This window comes from Sardina pilchardus, chromosome 9, assembly GCF_963854185.1.
Source record: "Sardina pilchardus chromosome 9, fSarPil1.1, whole genome shotgun sequence".
In the NCBI taxonomy this organism is placed as follows: Eukaryota; Metazoa; Chordata; class Actinopteri; order Clupeiformes; family Clupeidae; genus Sardina; species Sardina pilchardus.
Genome location: NC_085002.1, coordinates 20,008,495 through 20,023,812, shown reverse-complemented (window position 1 = coordinate 20,023,812; position 15,318 = coordinate 20,008,495). Strand labels below are relative to the sequence as shown.

General features: G+C 41.2%; 3 protein-coding genes across 3 annotated transcripts in view; 1 reads left to right on the top strand and 2 right to left on the bottom strand.

The window, feature by feature from the left end:
* Positions 1-2,258, bottom strand: part of mst1 (macrophage stimulating 1) — a 13,949-nt gene extending 11,691 nt beyond the window's left edge. Inside the window, exons 1-3 of the mRNA XM_062546224.1 lie at positions 1,931-2,258; positions 1,051-1,195; positions 249-364 (exon numbers count right to left, since the gene is read on the bottom strand). Of these exons, the coding sequence (XP_062402208.1) occupies positions 249-364; positions 1,051-1,195; positions 1,931-1,988 (319 nt within the window). The 5' untranslated portion in view covers positions 1,989-2,258. The remainder of the gene's footprint in view (positions 1-248; positions 365-1,050; positions 1,196-1,930) is intronic.
* A 2,671-nt stretch (positions 2,259-4,929) lies between these two features.
* abhd14b (abhydrolase domain containing 14B) lies at positions 4,930-7,238 on the top strand. The gene is made up of 3 exons (XM_062546223.1): positions 4,930-5,355; positions 5,874-6,115; positions 6,461-7,238. The coding sequence occupies exons 1-3, from the start codon at positions 5,139-5,141 to the stop codon at positions 6,638-6,640; spliced, it is 639 nt and encodes a 212-aa protein (XP_062402207.1). The 5' UTR covers positions 4,930-5,138; the 3' UTR covers positions 6,641-7,238.
* Positions 7,239-7,244: 6 nt separating this feature from the next.
* Positions 7,245-15,318, bottom strand: part of cacna2d2a (calcium channel, voltage-dependent, alpha 2/delta subunit 2a) — a 237,236-nt gene continuing 229,162 nt past the window's right edge. The window contains exons 35-39 of the mRNA XM_062546222.1: positions 13,931-13,986; positions 13,390-13,513; positions 13,005-13,114; positions 12,268-12,350; positions 7,245-11,892 (exon numbers count right to left, since the gene is read on the bottom strand). Coding sequence (XP_062402206.1) covers positions 11,770-11,892; positions 12,268-12,350; positions 13,005-13,114; positions 13,390-13,513; positions 13,931-13,986 — 496 coding nt within the window. The 3' untranslated portion in view covers positions 7,245-11,769. The remainder of the gene's footprint in view (positions 11,893-12,267; positions 12,351-13,004; positions 13,115-13,389; positions 13,514-13,930; positions 13,987-15,318) is intronic.

The following is a 15,318-nucleotide window of genomic DNA, read 5'->3' as shown; positions in this document are numbered from 1 at the left end:
GTTTGTTTTATGCTGAAGCAGCTTTCATAAAAATAGATGGCACTCTCCAAGACTCTGTAATCAGCAACTAAAATTTCCACACAATCTGGCCACTGATAAGCAAAGACCCAAAGAAATGGGTGTCACCTTGTGTGAGCACTGGCTGAATCCGGTTATCAAGAATGCTAACACGATTACAGTATCATGCTTGATGCTTTATATCAAGTAGCGTTCTAATCACAGGCTTTCTAAAATGTAGGAGACCAGACCTTTCTTCTCATAAAGGTCACAGTTCACATTCCTTTTGACCTCTGCGTTGTCTCCGTCTCCAACCCAGGGGAGCTGTTTGCAGGCGATAGTCGGACGAGTCTCATAGTTAAATGCCCTAAGAGGGAGATAATAATTATAATTCCCAACACAACACAAACAAGAATTAGAAGCTTAAAATGTATTGTTGTCATTTGCTTTGGTGATATATAAGGTCTGAATTGTAATTCCTCTCACTGTGCACTCATGGTCAAACTTATGTGAAATGAATAAATAAATGTTTGTTAATGTATGTTATGTGAAATGAATAAATAAATGAATAAATGTGTTTAAACTATCATGTGTAAATGTCATGTGTAGACTTCAGATGAACACTAAATGACCACACATTTGCAAGGTTTGTGTGATACTGTGGGGGCAAAAAAAAAAAAATCCTAGCATCATAAAAAGACTGAATTACATGTGTGGGGTTGACATGAATTACATGTGTGGGGTTGAATACCAGCAATGCTTCTCCTCCTGTTAGGTGTCCATCCACTTTTGATCATATTAAAGCTTCACATTATGCAACATTTTGTTCATACACACAATGAATTTGTATAATTGCTGTTAATCTCTTCTTTAATGCCTGTGTGTGTGTGTGTGTGTGTGTGTGTGTGTGTGTGTGTGTGTGTGTGTGTGTGCGTATGTGTGTGTGTGTGTGTGTGTGTGTGTGTGTGTGTGCGTATGTGTGTGTGTGTGTGTGTGTGTGTGTGTGTTTGTGTGTGCGCGCGCGTGTGTGTGTGTGTGAGAGAGTGAGCGAACCTGCAGTCCGTTCCCTCCGTACATCTCTGGGCGCACTGCTCCAGCGTGAGGCCGGGGATCAGACGCACCCTCTCTGCATTCCAGGGTTTAGCCACCAGCTCCCTCCCCTCGGAGCGCTGGTAGTCATTGAGAGCACTGCGACTTCCTTCACACATGCAACACACAAACATTACAGGACTATTTATGCATGGACCCCTACATTTTAAGAACATACCCATCCAAGATAAAGCATTTTCTGAAACCCAAAGAAATCAGCAAGGAGCATCCTAAAGATGACCACAGACCCAGTAAGGACTTAGAAAACCACCATTTAAAAAGAACATTATGGAAAGGTCAAAACTGCAGATGTAGTCTGAAGAGTGAAGAGGCAACAGTGTTGTTGGTGTTTGATGCCTGATCAAACATGATCTGTTATATCCCAGAATTCATGTATTGTGATAATGTAGCGGACCCTGGACACACACATAACCTTTGGACCTACAATCCTTTTTTTCTACCACAGATTGAAAAGCACACCAACATAAAATGAAAATATGCATCCACACCAGAGGCAGACCATATGGATAGCCACACATGTTCTCTCGGTGTTTATGATTGCAGTTCAAGTATTTAGATCCATCATCACCAGTTGGCACGAGTGGCAAAGTATTCATGCCATGAACCCTCGAAATTTAGGCTATCAAATTATAAATAAAATAGTTAAATAAAAACGTTTTGAGACAGAATGACCAGATAGGGCAAACAAGCTATACGTTAAACACACATAATGTTTGTTAACAATTTCAATAAAAAGACAACATGAAAAGGTAAGATTCCACATGCGTAATTAACATGAAAACCGAGTGTAGGCCTACAGTGTTTTGTATCGTAAAAACCTTACCGTCGACGGCGAGAAAACTCCAAAAAACAAAAAACGTGCTGAAGAAAACCGTGTACATAGTTGCTCATGCGGTGACTCTCGCAGGTAGCCTGCGGATGGTCCAGCTGGAACTTGTCCGAAAACTGTTTAGTCTAGTGATCGCCGGGTGTCCTGGCTGATTTCTGAAAAGCTTCATAAAAAAATGACCGTTTGTTTGTGAGCGAAATTGAATAGCCTATCCGTGATACATTTAATGTAGGCTATGTTACAACATGGCTGTATGACGGAATAAATATTTTAGGAAAGGCCACAAATTGTCCTGACGTCGCTGTGAACACCCACACAGGCGCACTGCAACAGTGCAATCAATGAATTAATAGTTAACCAAATCTGACTTTTAAACACGTTTTTCAAGGAGTTGCTCTTGGCAATTTTCCTTTCAATTCTTCATAGCCCACAATTATCCGCATGAATGCATTTAATGCCTTGCCAAAATATGCAGTGCTTGCAAGCCTTGGGCTACTTTCGTGGAATAAAAAAGAAATAAAAAAAAGAGTGAAGTAGCCTATAGTCTGGTGATAAAGTTCATATTAATCCAGTTTGGTGAGAATAAGGCTAATAGGTGGCCTATGGGACCATAATTAAACTCAGTTCGTTGGGAAAACAAATTACCCAAATGAACCAAATATTGAAAAAAAAAACCCTTTCAATAGAGAATGATAATGTATTAATATATTTAATAGACAATCGCGTGGGTAGACTTCAAGCAAAGTCTTCACTTTGTCTGGCAAGACGCAATGCTTGGATGGGATTGGCCCACCCCGACTCTTGCCTAGAGCGGCCCTGCTAATTTTATGTTCCCTACTGTACCATTATATAAAAAAAGAACCTTAGGAATCTTATAATAGGCTATTTTGGGATAAATGATTATATCATAGGAATAGGCTACTATAGTATTTTGGGACATACTGTAGACACTCCATTGTATTTTGGGACATACTATAGCCTAAAAGTAATATAACACTGTACTTTATGAACAGAGGGTAAGGATATTATTGACTAGCGATATTACAGAACATTGTAAGTATTACACAATAGAAAAACTAGAAATCATACTGTATTACTAGGCTATAGTTCGTAAGGGTGTAAGGACTATATGGGGAATTCTACCAGAAACTACATTTCCTGTACTGGAATTGTTTCAATGAATGAAACTTGTATAATCCAAAAATGTAAAAAAACATACATGCAGTGTGCTTTTAAAGTGACCTCTCAAAGGCTGAGACATCATTTGACCAAGGTGATGCTGAAATTGATTTAAAGGTATAGTAAATCCTCTCATTAAAGGTATAGTAAATCCTCTCATTAAACATTCAGGCTGAGTCACACTAGAATATATGAGAAAATAGTGTAATTGTTGCTTATCTAAAACATGCCTGAAATAGTCACTAAAATCCCTGCAAACAGTTTTGATTCTAGCATGTTGACATAACTGCCACAGATGAGTCATGACAGGGTCTGACAAATAGACTATTAGTTCCTAATTGTTATTTACAAATATATATTTTATTCAAGAATAAAAACATAGATGGCACAATAGGTGTTTCTCATAGATTAGTAGATTCAAGAATAAAATCATAGACAGCACGATAGGTGTTCCTCATAGATTGCCTCCATATGACTAATGTTCAGATTAAAGAATAATAATATTTGTTTATTTTTATAAATGATTTAATGTATTTTATAAGATTTTTATGTGGAAACATTCCGTTAGAATGTCCCTTATGAAAAAAAAATAATAATAAGTAAAGTAGGCTAATGTGGGACACATAAGGTTTGGGTGGTTTATTTTATGCTTAAAGTAAATACAGTCATCAAAACCTTTAGTATTGGTCTATCATGGGTGTCTCTGATTGAAATATCATTACATCACGAGAGTGATGTCAAGAAAAGAGTCGTGGCCAATGTCTTTCAGATGCTCCCCACTGTAACTGCTCAAAATGGTTGGTGATAGGAATTTGGCATAATTAATGTTAATTTAACATTAATTATGCCAAATTCCTATCACCAACCATTTTAAGGATTTTATTTTGGCAAAAATGAAACAAAGTTCCTCATTGTTATTTATTTATGTTTGCACCTGTTATAGACACATGTATGCATTCATGTCTTTGAAATCTGTTTTAGTTAATTTTTTATTTGATATTACTCTGCTGTCCCACTTTATAAAATTTCTCTGATAATGTGGGACAGCATGATTTGATAATCTGGCACAGTACTATAAATGAGGAAAATATCTATGAATTAAGTTTAATTTTTCATCTTAAAGGTTGTTAAATGTTGACCACAGTTCAGCTAGTCTGACTATCACTATATTTTCACTGTTTTCTAACAAATTGTCTAATTGTGTCCAGTTTAGCTTAATTTATTGCGCGCGCGCGCGCGCACACACACACACACACGCACGCACGCACGCACGCACGCACGCACGCACGCACGCACGCACGCACGCACGCACGCACGCACGCACGCACGCACGCACACACACACACACACACACACACACACACACACACACACACACACACACACACACACACACACACACACACACACACACACACACACACACACACACACACACACACACAGTGATTGTCCCAGATTATCAAACAAACTGTCCCAGATTGTCAAATTCTGATGTTATTTTGGGTTTTGGTGCAATGATCACTATAGTATGTCATGTCCATTCTGTACATGGTTACATTTTTTCTCCTGATTTAGTTAGGGATTATTCTGAGGTATGATTTGTTGATATCATGTTTTAAATAAATTCACAAAAATATAACAAAGTCAAAATGGCAAAAAGTGTCCCACATTACCCCAATCCCTATATCTAAGTCTAGGCTGCTGTCTTTCTGTAGATGGGCTGTAGCCTACTGTATTTGCCAGAATTTGAAGAAACGACTGCACGTTAACTTTCCGGCCACCGTACATGTACAATTTTAAATCAACCGTTAGAGGTCAGTAAAACTCTTTTAAAAATGTAAACTTCCTGTGAGAAAAGAAGGAATGAACTTCAACCCAGTGGTCTTAATGGTTGTTGTTGAGTAGGCTACATTTGGTTACATTTACGGACCGCGTGCCACCTGTTTTTAAACGACTTTGTCGAGGATACAGTGTTGCAAGAGTAAGATACCTTCTGTTTGCATCGTTACTTCATTGGAAAATGTCTACAGTGAAACTCTCAGAGGGCACAGTAACTGTGGACATTTGCGGTGGGACTCCGCTGTTCTACAGACAGGGTGAACCAGGGACGGGAGAGCCTCGCCTCTCTGTGCTCCTGTTGCATGGTATCCGCTTCTCCTCCGAGAACTGGCTCAATATCGGCACCCTCGAGACATTGGCAAAGGCTGGCTGTCGTACGGTGGCTGTTGATCTACCAGGTAGGTTGTGTTCCTGTTGCGAAATTGGGAATCCCCCATAATATCAGCTGTTTGCCTTTTCATACGAGGTTGTTGGCATTTAGTGTTTACTTTAGATAAGATGACTCAACTTAAAGTTGTGTCAAATGGAACTTTTTGGTACTGGAAAACTCGGAGACAATATCTGAAATGTAATAAAGTAGGCTACTAGACAATCTTTGTTATTAATGTTACCTACAGAATTATTCTGCCAACACGGATGTGCTTCTGAATCTCCCTCGAAAGACAGAGAATTTATGGACACACTTTCTACATACAGTAGCCTACATGCACACACATAGCCTAGGCCTACTGTATAGGATCAACTTGTCTTGTGTTTCAATAGGCTACAACGTAGACACCACATTTGTATAGATTTGAATACAAACTAATGTTACTTCTACCTATACAGTACCACCAGTAGGCAACTCACTATATTGCACTCTACCATAACAATCATCATGTTAACATTGGCGGGGTACTTTGTGTCTTCTCCATAGGCCTAGGGCAATCAAAGGCTGCGGTGGCTCCAGCAGCTGTTGGGGAGTTGGCCCCAGGAGCCTTCTTGCAGCAGGTGTGCGAGGGTCTTGGTCTAGGCCCTGTGGTTGTGGTGAGCCCCTCCCTCAGTGGCATGTACACCCTGCCCTTCCTCTTCCAGCATGCCCCCCTGCTCCGGGCATATGTGCCCATTGCACCCATCTGCACCGACAAGTTCAGTGCCCAGCAGTATGCCAGTGTTCAGGTATGTTATGTGGTATCTTTATGTTCATGGCATCCCTTGGGAGCAAGGCTGTGTAACTCGTATAGACAAATAATCTGCTGTTGTTTTTGGTAGTATCATGTATTTAATTCTGTATGAAGAGTAAATTATGCCGAATCACCTTTACACACAAGCAAAAAGTACCTTCAGAAATGTAGTTCTCAAACAGTTAAGACAAAGGAATCTTGTAGAGCACAGCCAACATGCTGTAGTGAAGGGTAGCCTTGCAAGTGTGATGTAATAAGTTAAGCAAGTTTTGCCTTGTGTCTACAATAGTCTTAATGTCTTGTTTAAACATTTTTTTACACTATGTCTGTCCTCTCTCAGACGCCCACTCTAATTGTGTATGGAGACCAAGACACTCAGCTTGGGGAGTTGTCGTTGAGCAACCTCAGACACTTGCCCAATCACAAAATTGTAGTGATGAAAGGAGCTGGGCATCCCTGTTACCTTGACGACCCAGAGACATGGCACAAGGCACTGCTGGACTTCCTGCAGACATTATGAAAGGGTAAACTCCGACAGAAGGAGTCAGGATGAAGAGAAACCCCTAATCAGGTAATATGGATGAATCTACATGCAGAACGTGGTCTTCATTTTTGATTAATTTACTGTACAAAGTGCATCTAATTAACACTATCATATGACTACGGTAAATGACCAGATAACATCAGAAAATCACTTATTTTTATATGCCATACTGCATGCTTGTACAATTGTGTGTATATATATATATTTTTTTTAAAGTTGTCAAAGTGAAATAAAATGCTTCCAACATACTTTTAGACTTTTACTGTAGATTTATGTTTGGATACGTTGAGTGTTGTATAGTCTATGTAATTACCAGAGTAATCATTGCTTCTGTTGTGATGTAAACACTTGATGTATACATGAAAACTTAATATGATACATATGATACTAAAGAGCAAGATCAGACCATGAATCCACTGCCATTTAAAAATAACTTCATGTTATGGAGGTCTCTTAGTGTGTTTTGTATATTTTTAACATGTCTTGTGTATATGAATGACTCAAAGGATGTTTGAAAAATGACACTGCACACTGAGCTGAAGTGAAAAATATGAACATTATTTAATAACTGATTCTCTGTAATAAACAATTTGAAAATATTTTACAAGGAGTCACAGACACAATATTTTACAAATTTTGCCCTCATCTTCTTTTTTTTTTTTTTTTAAGTTTCTTCTGTACAAAATAATGGAGCGACACGGATCTGTCGCAGGAGGCCACACATTGACCAATGCACAAACAGAAAAAACTCCCACTGGATAGCAGACCTCAAACTCAGGATTATTATCAGATGTACTTTAGTCCTATATATATATATAGTATGCTTATATTTGTTTTTTTTTTGTCTCACTTAATGTTGAAATCTTATCTTTTATACTGCTTTTTTCTTTTACACATTTGTCAGACATGGTCACAGGGCACCAGACTAAGGACTACAGAATCACATACATACGTGTGTTGCCCACAGAAATGCACCTACACAGACAAGGCAACAGGGTGGAGAGGGGCAGGCAAAAATGGGGGGGAGGGGGGGATTTGACCCCCCTCATCCCCTCCATTAAGCTGACTATGAGCAGGTGCTCTGCGGCTATTTCTTCCCCCCTCTCCCCCAAGACCATTCCTGTCATTTAACTTTTCTTTTTTTGGCAAAATGAAAAGGAAAACAAAACTAATTCAAAACCACAATAATGTTGGACCATGGAGCCATGGATTCCAAAAAAAAAAATCTCTCCCTTTTGTGTTAATTTTTTTCCTCTTAAAAGGACACGCACACAAAGATATGTGCTCACATACACACACGCACACACACACAATTCCAGGCTCTCCTCTTCCTCCACCTAAATGTGTTCCACACCTTAAAGCGAACAAATCAAAGCATTAGAATCCATGTCGTTCGGAGAATAAGGTAATGACTACGTACACCACTCCAGTTGTAAGGCCACCATAACGTCTTCAGTCTTACTAGTAGAGGTCGTACTAAAGGGAGGATGTTCAAAGAGTCAAAGACAGAAGTGAAGTGGGTAATGGGGACATCGGAGATTATTGCACTCAGGAACATCTAGCTGACATTTAGCTTTTCACCAGTGACTTGAACACCAAACAGCTTAATACATGAGTATGGTGCTTCTTAGCCAGGGGAGCAGGTTGTTGGGTGCCACTGAAACAGCACTTTGTCCACTGTTGTCAGGACTCTCCCCATTGATTATGAAGTTATGTGAAAGCCTTAGGAACAGTCACAGCCCCTGGCACATGGGAGATGAATCCTCATAGCCTCCCATCAATATATGCCAGACATGAGAGGTAAGAATAGACTTGTTGCTAATGTGGATAGGTTCTTTTAGCAGGACATGACCAGAGGTCCATGGTAACCTTGTGAGGGGGCAATCCAATACATCACAATAGAGACAAAGGGAATGAGGAAATACAGTTGGGTGGGAAGGAGAGAGAAAGGAAGAGATTGCAGGACCGGAGGAGTTTTTCAGAAAACACAGGGAGGCTTCCTACCTAGGCAGTCTTAGAAACAGAGACATCAATATTGAAAACATTCTTTTTTCACAGCTGTGATGATAAGAGTAATTTATCCCAACTGATATGACTGGGTGTTCTTCATTATTTCTTTCTTTTTTTCTTTTTTGAAAACAAGACCCCTGTCCCTTACCAAATCCCAACCCACCCAGACAAACAAACACACACACACGCACGCACACGTCATAGGAGACAAATGAACCCGCATGGATATAGGACAGCAAACACCACTCTCTTTCCCTACTGTTTTAATCACATTGAATTGACACAACAAAGACAACCACCTATCCACATGTTCACGCGCCCGTCAGACGCATTCCTCACCAACACGCGCACGCACCCACTCCGCCGCAGACACACGAAAGCACAAAAAATACAAATACACGTCACACATCCCTAGCAGAAAATGTCTACAGCAATTAGGTAGCTCTAAGAGAACACTGATGCTCCAAGGCTGATTAAGTTGAACTCCTGGAAAAACAAAAAAACAAAACAAATAAAAGAGACGAGCCTTTTCTTTAGAAGGCCTGCGAATATGCTGCTGCTAGATAGCTACTGCATGAAGAGAAGACCTCAAAACCCTATTAAGAGCTTGATGAGGATAGCGCAACCGAGCTTCTGATGATGGCATCATCAGTTTAGGCAAGGGCCTGTAGACATGTTGTTGCCCTGTCGCTTCAGTCGAAATCCCCACACTAGTGTGGCTACAGCAATCCGGTCACCTATGGCGCTATGGGAGAGGCCCTTCAAGGATAACAGGGAAACTTACAGTCTGTTAACCCAAACAGGAGGGAGAGGCTGTGTCCCTCTTCTCTCCTTCACAGAGTGCTCTGCTATGGAATCTGTAAGGCCTATGACATGACTTCAGAAGGGGATGCTACTGTACATCCCCCACAGGCTCTCGCTGCGGCCTTTTGAGGCGCTGTGCCGCATTCCAGAAAAGCCCAAGCAGCTCAACACAAGTGCATAAAGGCACTACAAAAAGGGGTGGGATTGTTTTTTTTTTTTTTTTTTTTAAAAAGATGTCCAGAAATAATAATAAAACAATGTATAAAAAACAAAACACTGATGGTAAAGAGCACATCTGAAAAAAAAAAAAAAAAAAGTCTGAACACATACCCCAACTCAAGGACTTTTTGTTTTACTGTTTGAACTGGTGCAGATCGCCAGATCAACCTTTCAAATGGCTGCAAGTGTCAGAATAGCTCTTGTGAATACAAAGTGTATGAAAAGCAGATATGCACTGGAACAAAATGTAACAAAACAAAATGTAACATTATGTTTAATAAAAGTCATTTTCAGATAACACAATTTTCCTCTGGCCTCACAGCCCCCGTGAGTGAAGGGAGCCCTTTAGAGGGGAGTGGAGAGAGTGAGACATCAGTTTGTCACGTTCGCCCCTCTCCCCCTCTGTCAAGGTCCCAACATAAGCTCACAGCACTATTAACACCCCCCTCCACACACACACACACACACACACATTTCCCCCTCAGACTGTTGTGTGATTCATTATCATCATTATCATCTGCCTGATGCAGTGTTCTCACAGCTGGAGGCTTGCTGCGCGGTGATGAGAATGGCAGGTACGTTGGACAGGACATCTGCTTACACACACACACACACACACGCACACACACACACACACACACACACACACACACACACAATCTCAGCAGCGGTGGGAAATGAGAAAAGCGCAAGTGCCGTGTTTGTTTACTGTCGTCGTCGGGCGTTGGCGGCAGCGGCGGTAGCGCAGGAGGAGCGTGAGGGAAATGTTATCAGCTGTGCCTCCTGTTCGCCACAGAGGAGCTGTCAGCGCTTTCTCCCGAGGCCCACGAATGATGATCCTACACATCGCTGATTGTATCAAGCCAGAGGAATTTTGCATTGCAAAATAAAAATGTCTGCTTTAGCTATTTTCTTTTTTTTTTTGTATTGTTTTTTTCTTCCCTTTCCCAGCTGTCTATTCTGCTCTCAGCATCCAAGTGAACTCGTCCCTGGAGGGGAGGGGGGGGAGGGGGGGTGTAGAGGGGTGACGAGTGGAGAGGTGTCTCCGCATCGTGCGAGGTCCCTCCTGGTTCTCACTCCTCCATAAGTCCAGGGGGGGGTTCAGTGCTGGCTAAGTTGCCATCGTGATCCAAGATCCCAGACAGAAGAACGAGGCTGTATTCCTCAGATGCTTCAGAAATGCCTTCAATTTATTTTCCCCATCTTTTTTCTGTTTTCCCTCCAATGAGTCCTTCTATCATTTTCATTTTTTTTTTATCTCCATCTAATTTGGCTAGAAAAATAAGACCACACCACAAAAGTCTATCTCATTTTGGCAAGAAGTAGATACAGTGCATGAACAAACATGATGGTTTTTTTTTGTTTACACCTACACTCTTCTTTTATCCCGTTAAGTATGGAGATGCGCTTAGAATACTCACACCAATATGTTTTTCTCTTTTCCATCTGTTTTAAACACAAAACATCACAATTTTTTTAAGCTTCCCTTTTGTCAATGCATGTGGATGGCTGAGTGTTCCATAGCCCGTTTCATTAGATAGGCAAAAGCAGCAGAACACAGATGGCCCTCTGCGGCTCGGCAATGAATACGCGGGATGAACTTTGACCTCTGTGGTCAAGAGTCATATGATCTAAAACACAGTGTTCCATTGGCGGCAGACATCTGTCTTCCATTGTCGTTCTCTTAGCTGGCCGGCGACTGAAAGTGTTCGTGTGTCAATTTTGTCCCCCTGCGGCTGGCTAACATCTTCCACTTCTTTCCACTGCTATATCAACATTTTACACAGAGAAACACTATAAGACGGCAACTCCTTCCATAGCTGAAGGGTGATTGGCTGGAGACCACGTAGCTCAGCGACTGTCACTAGGCAACAACCTGTGAAGCTAAGTGGGCGTAGCAGCAGCACAGAGATGGGCTTCCAATTAGGTCAACAGGAAGTCCCTTTATAATCTATGACTAGAGCGCAGAAGGAGAGATAAGAGAGAGAGAGACAAAAAAAGAGTATAGGTGATGCAGGAGAGAAGGGATAAAGGAGGAGAAGGAGGAAAGGAGGAGGAAGAGAGGGGATGAGTTAAAGAGATAGAGGCAGGACCTGGGGAGTGGCCCATATAGAGAGGAGGAGAAACTGAAGCGAGAGAAGAGTGCTGATGGAGGGACTGAACGAGTGACCTCGGCCACAGTCTGAGGAGTTCTCCTGCAACACACAAACACAAACACAAACACCAGCTCGTCACAGTGGGAATGTGATGTGTGTGTGTGTGTGTGTGCAACTTTGCCCAGAGTCAGTGTTCAACTTTAAGGTCATTTCAAAGTACAGTCGGTAAATTCTGGAGCTATGTTTGCTTTGGACTTAGAGAGCCAAGACTGTGTATGTACGCTGGATTCTTTTTTTTTTTTTTTTTAAACAATACTTGCACTGCAATGGAGGGACCATCTTTAACAAATGCATTTAATTCTTCTAAATGTACATTTTTAGTGTATACTGCTAATTTTTTTTTGTGTGTGTGCGCATCTATGTGAGAGTTGTGACCCGGTGATCAGAAACACCACACAAGTATTTGGGACTTACCGCCGTGTTGTAGTCGTAACAGCTGTTGGGGCCTTTTCGATACCGCGCCGTAGCGAGGACATCACATGGATCCTCCTCTTTGACTGGGGGCAGCGAAGTTAAGGAACCCCACATGACATGCCAGCATGTCTTTATGTAACGTTTTCACTACTGTAATTTCACAACTATTAGCCACGACTTGATTTTGCTTATACAAAATGTCTTCAATAATGAGGTTAATACACGGGGGTAGTTAATATGGTGTTAATATGGTTTTGTTTCTTTTAGCTTGCATAAAACACTGTCCTGTGGCTTATACACAATGCGGCCAATACGCAGGGAATTACTGTAGGAGGAGTTGGTACACAGAAGAACATACAAGTTAAACCACAAGGCATGTGCTACAGATCAGGATTGCAAAACGGGAAAGAAAATGTGGAGACATTTCCAGAAACTTTCCTCTGAGTTTTGCAACCTTTTACTGGAGATGCAAGGTACCTTATCTCATACTCCTACTCACAAAGCAAACAAAAGCAAGCGACGCAGAGCTCAGCTAGCAGACAGGACTTATTAGCCCTTAGACATGTCAACAGCTTTTTTCTGTAATGTACAATGTGCGATGTGAGAATCAGTGCAATGAGAGCTTTTGCAGGTATCCCACTGTACCATAAAATCAATACGGTTAGAAAACCCCTAGCACAGTTATGCGAGAGTCGCTGTGAAGTTCTGTGGAGTGTATACTGCTGTCAAAAGGATACAGTCGACTTCCACTTGAGAGAGCTTTTCAATCTCGCATGAGCTGCAGGGCATGACTTCAGCCACCACAAACAGCAGGTTGGTGTTGTTTATCCGTTTAGCATGAAACAACCTAGACACAGACAAAAAAAAAACCCTCCATTCACATTTCTGTTGTACAGAATGTTATCAGTGTAGTGTAGGAGGGAGTGGTAAAACTGCTTGAATGTTTGTCTATCATGAATTGTGAACCGAATCATATTTTTGCGCTGTGTGTGTGTGTGTATTCTGTTGGTGGTGGAGGTGGTGGTGGAGTGCGGGTGGAGTGTGAGTGTGAGTGTGAGTGTAAGTGTGAGTGTGTGTGTGTGTGTGTGTGTGTGTGCATATATGACTGATTAGTAACTGTACCGGGAGCAGTTGCCGCAGTCCTGTAGGGTGTTGTAAGAGCTGGTGACATTGGTGAAATAGAACTGAGTCTGGATCTTCACACAGCTGGTTTCTCTGAACTCCATCCCATCCGCATCCACCGTATCTGCGATGTATACACGATCACACACAAACACACGCACACATATATACAACACTTGAAGACATCTTACTTATAACATAAAATTATGTGTCAGAGAGGCTCTGACATATACAAGTATGGTGAACAGAAGATAATAGCAGAGAAACCACAATTGACAAAATACTGTATATTTGCTAACTCTGTTACGGTGGACTTTAACACAAACACAAACAGAGCATTTCTGACAGAGAAATGCACATTTCTCTATGCATTATCTGTGTCTCACACCTCCCCCCATCTCCAATCTCACAAACAACAGGAGTGAGGAGGTGTGGAGGTGTGGAGGTGGAGTGTGAGGAGTCTCTTTGGTTTAGCGGGAGAGAGTGAGATGTCGGCCGAGAGTAAAGCGGAGCAGACAGGGCCTCAGCTGAACACGCTCACCTGTCACAAACCAGCTGCGGTAGGCCACCCCATACAGCATCTGCTGCAGCATAGACCTGCCAAGACACACACACACACACACACACACACACACAGCGGCTCAGCAGAGGCATCAGATACACACACACACACACATCATACATACGCACGCACACACGTACGCATAAATACAGTACATGCACACACAAACACACACACACACACACACACACACACACACACACACACAGAGAGTCCATCACACATCAGCAGCTGGACCCTGAGAGTGTACTGTAACACAAAAATGGTCAGTCAGCACTCTGGCATTGCCTCTCGAATCAAAAACCCTTCAGTTGCCAGATCGCTACTAATTCTGAACCCCTGCTGTCTTGTCTATACCGTATCTCTAGGGTGATGTGACGTTCCATGGCATCAGGCTGGGATAGCTACAGTAACGGATGAGGCTGCAGGTCTAAAGAAAGTAAGGTAAGTAATATTTCATGATACATTGTGTGGCTCAAAGTACAGCTTGTGCCTAGTAGTCCCTACAAATGCCCAAGATGATCCATGAATGCCTCATCCTAAATCATATAATCTTCACATAGTTTTTCATATCTAAGTTACTTTAAATTACTTACAATACATGAATCACAATGACATTTCTACATATAGAAGATAGAAATGAAGAGTTTGGTGTCAAAACACTACATCTCATATAGACATGTTATTTAATTGGCCATTTCTGTTAATATCAATAACGTTGCAGTTGTGTTGTTTTGAGTAAAGATGAATCAAATAACAAATAACCCAATTGCAGTTCCGCTAAAATTACCTGGAAAACAACCTTGAAAAATATGATGTTGATGGTCTGAAAATTCATTGAAATGGAGGATATAGTGTTTTGGAACCAAACCCTTCAAATGCATCAATTTGATACCAGCCATCCAAAAGTCATTTTCATTACAGAAATGATGTGTGTGTAAATTAATACTGGAAGGTAAAAGGAAGGTAATCAGCTTGCTTACTTGAATCTATTCAGAAAGGTATCGTATGTTGAGTAGAAAATTATGCTAAATGAATTTGTTGATGCATGGACACTAGTAAATGGATGTTTCCCTCTCATACAAACATATTACAATGTTAATGAGGAAACATAATTCAGACACTTTAAATGATGCCATTCAGAACATTTGGATGGGGGTCTGTGCTCAATTTGTATTCGTCCTATGCACATGTCTAGTACAGAAACATTGCTATTGTAATGTTCCCTCTTGTAATATTCACATTATCTTGAGACACAACAATATTCTTGATGGCCTCTTGAGTCATTTTTATAAAACCTAATAAAATTATTATTGCATGGCTTTACTCATTGTGGATCACCCACAGTCAACCTCTAAGTGTCATGG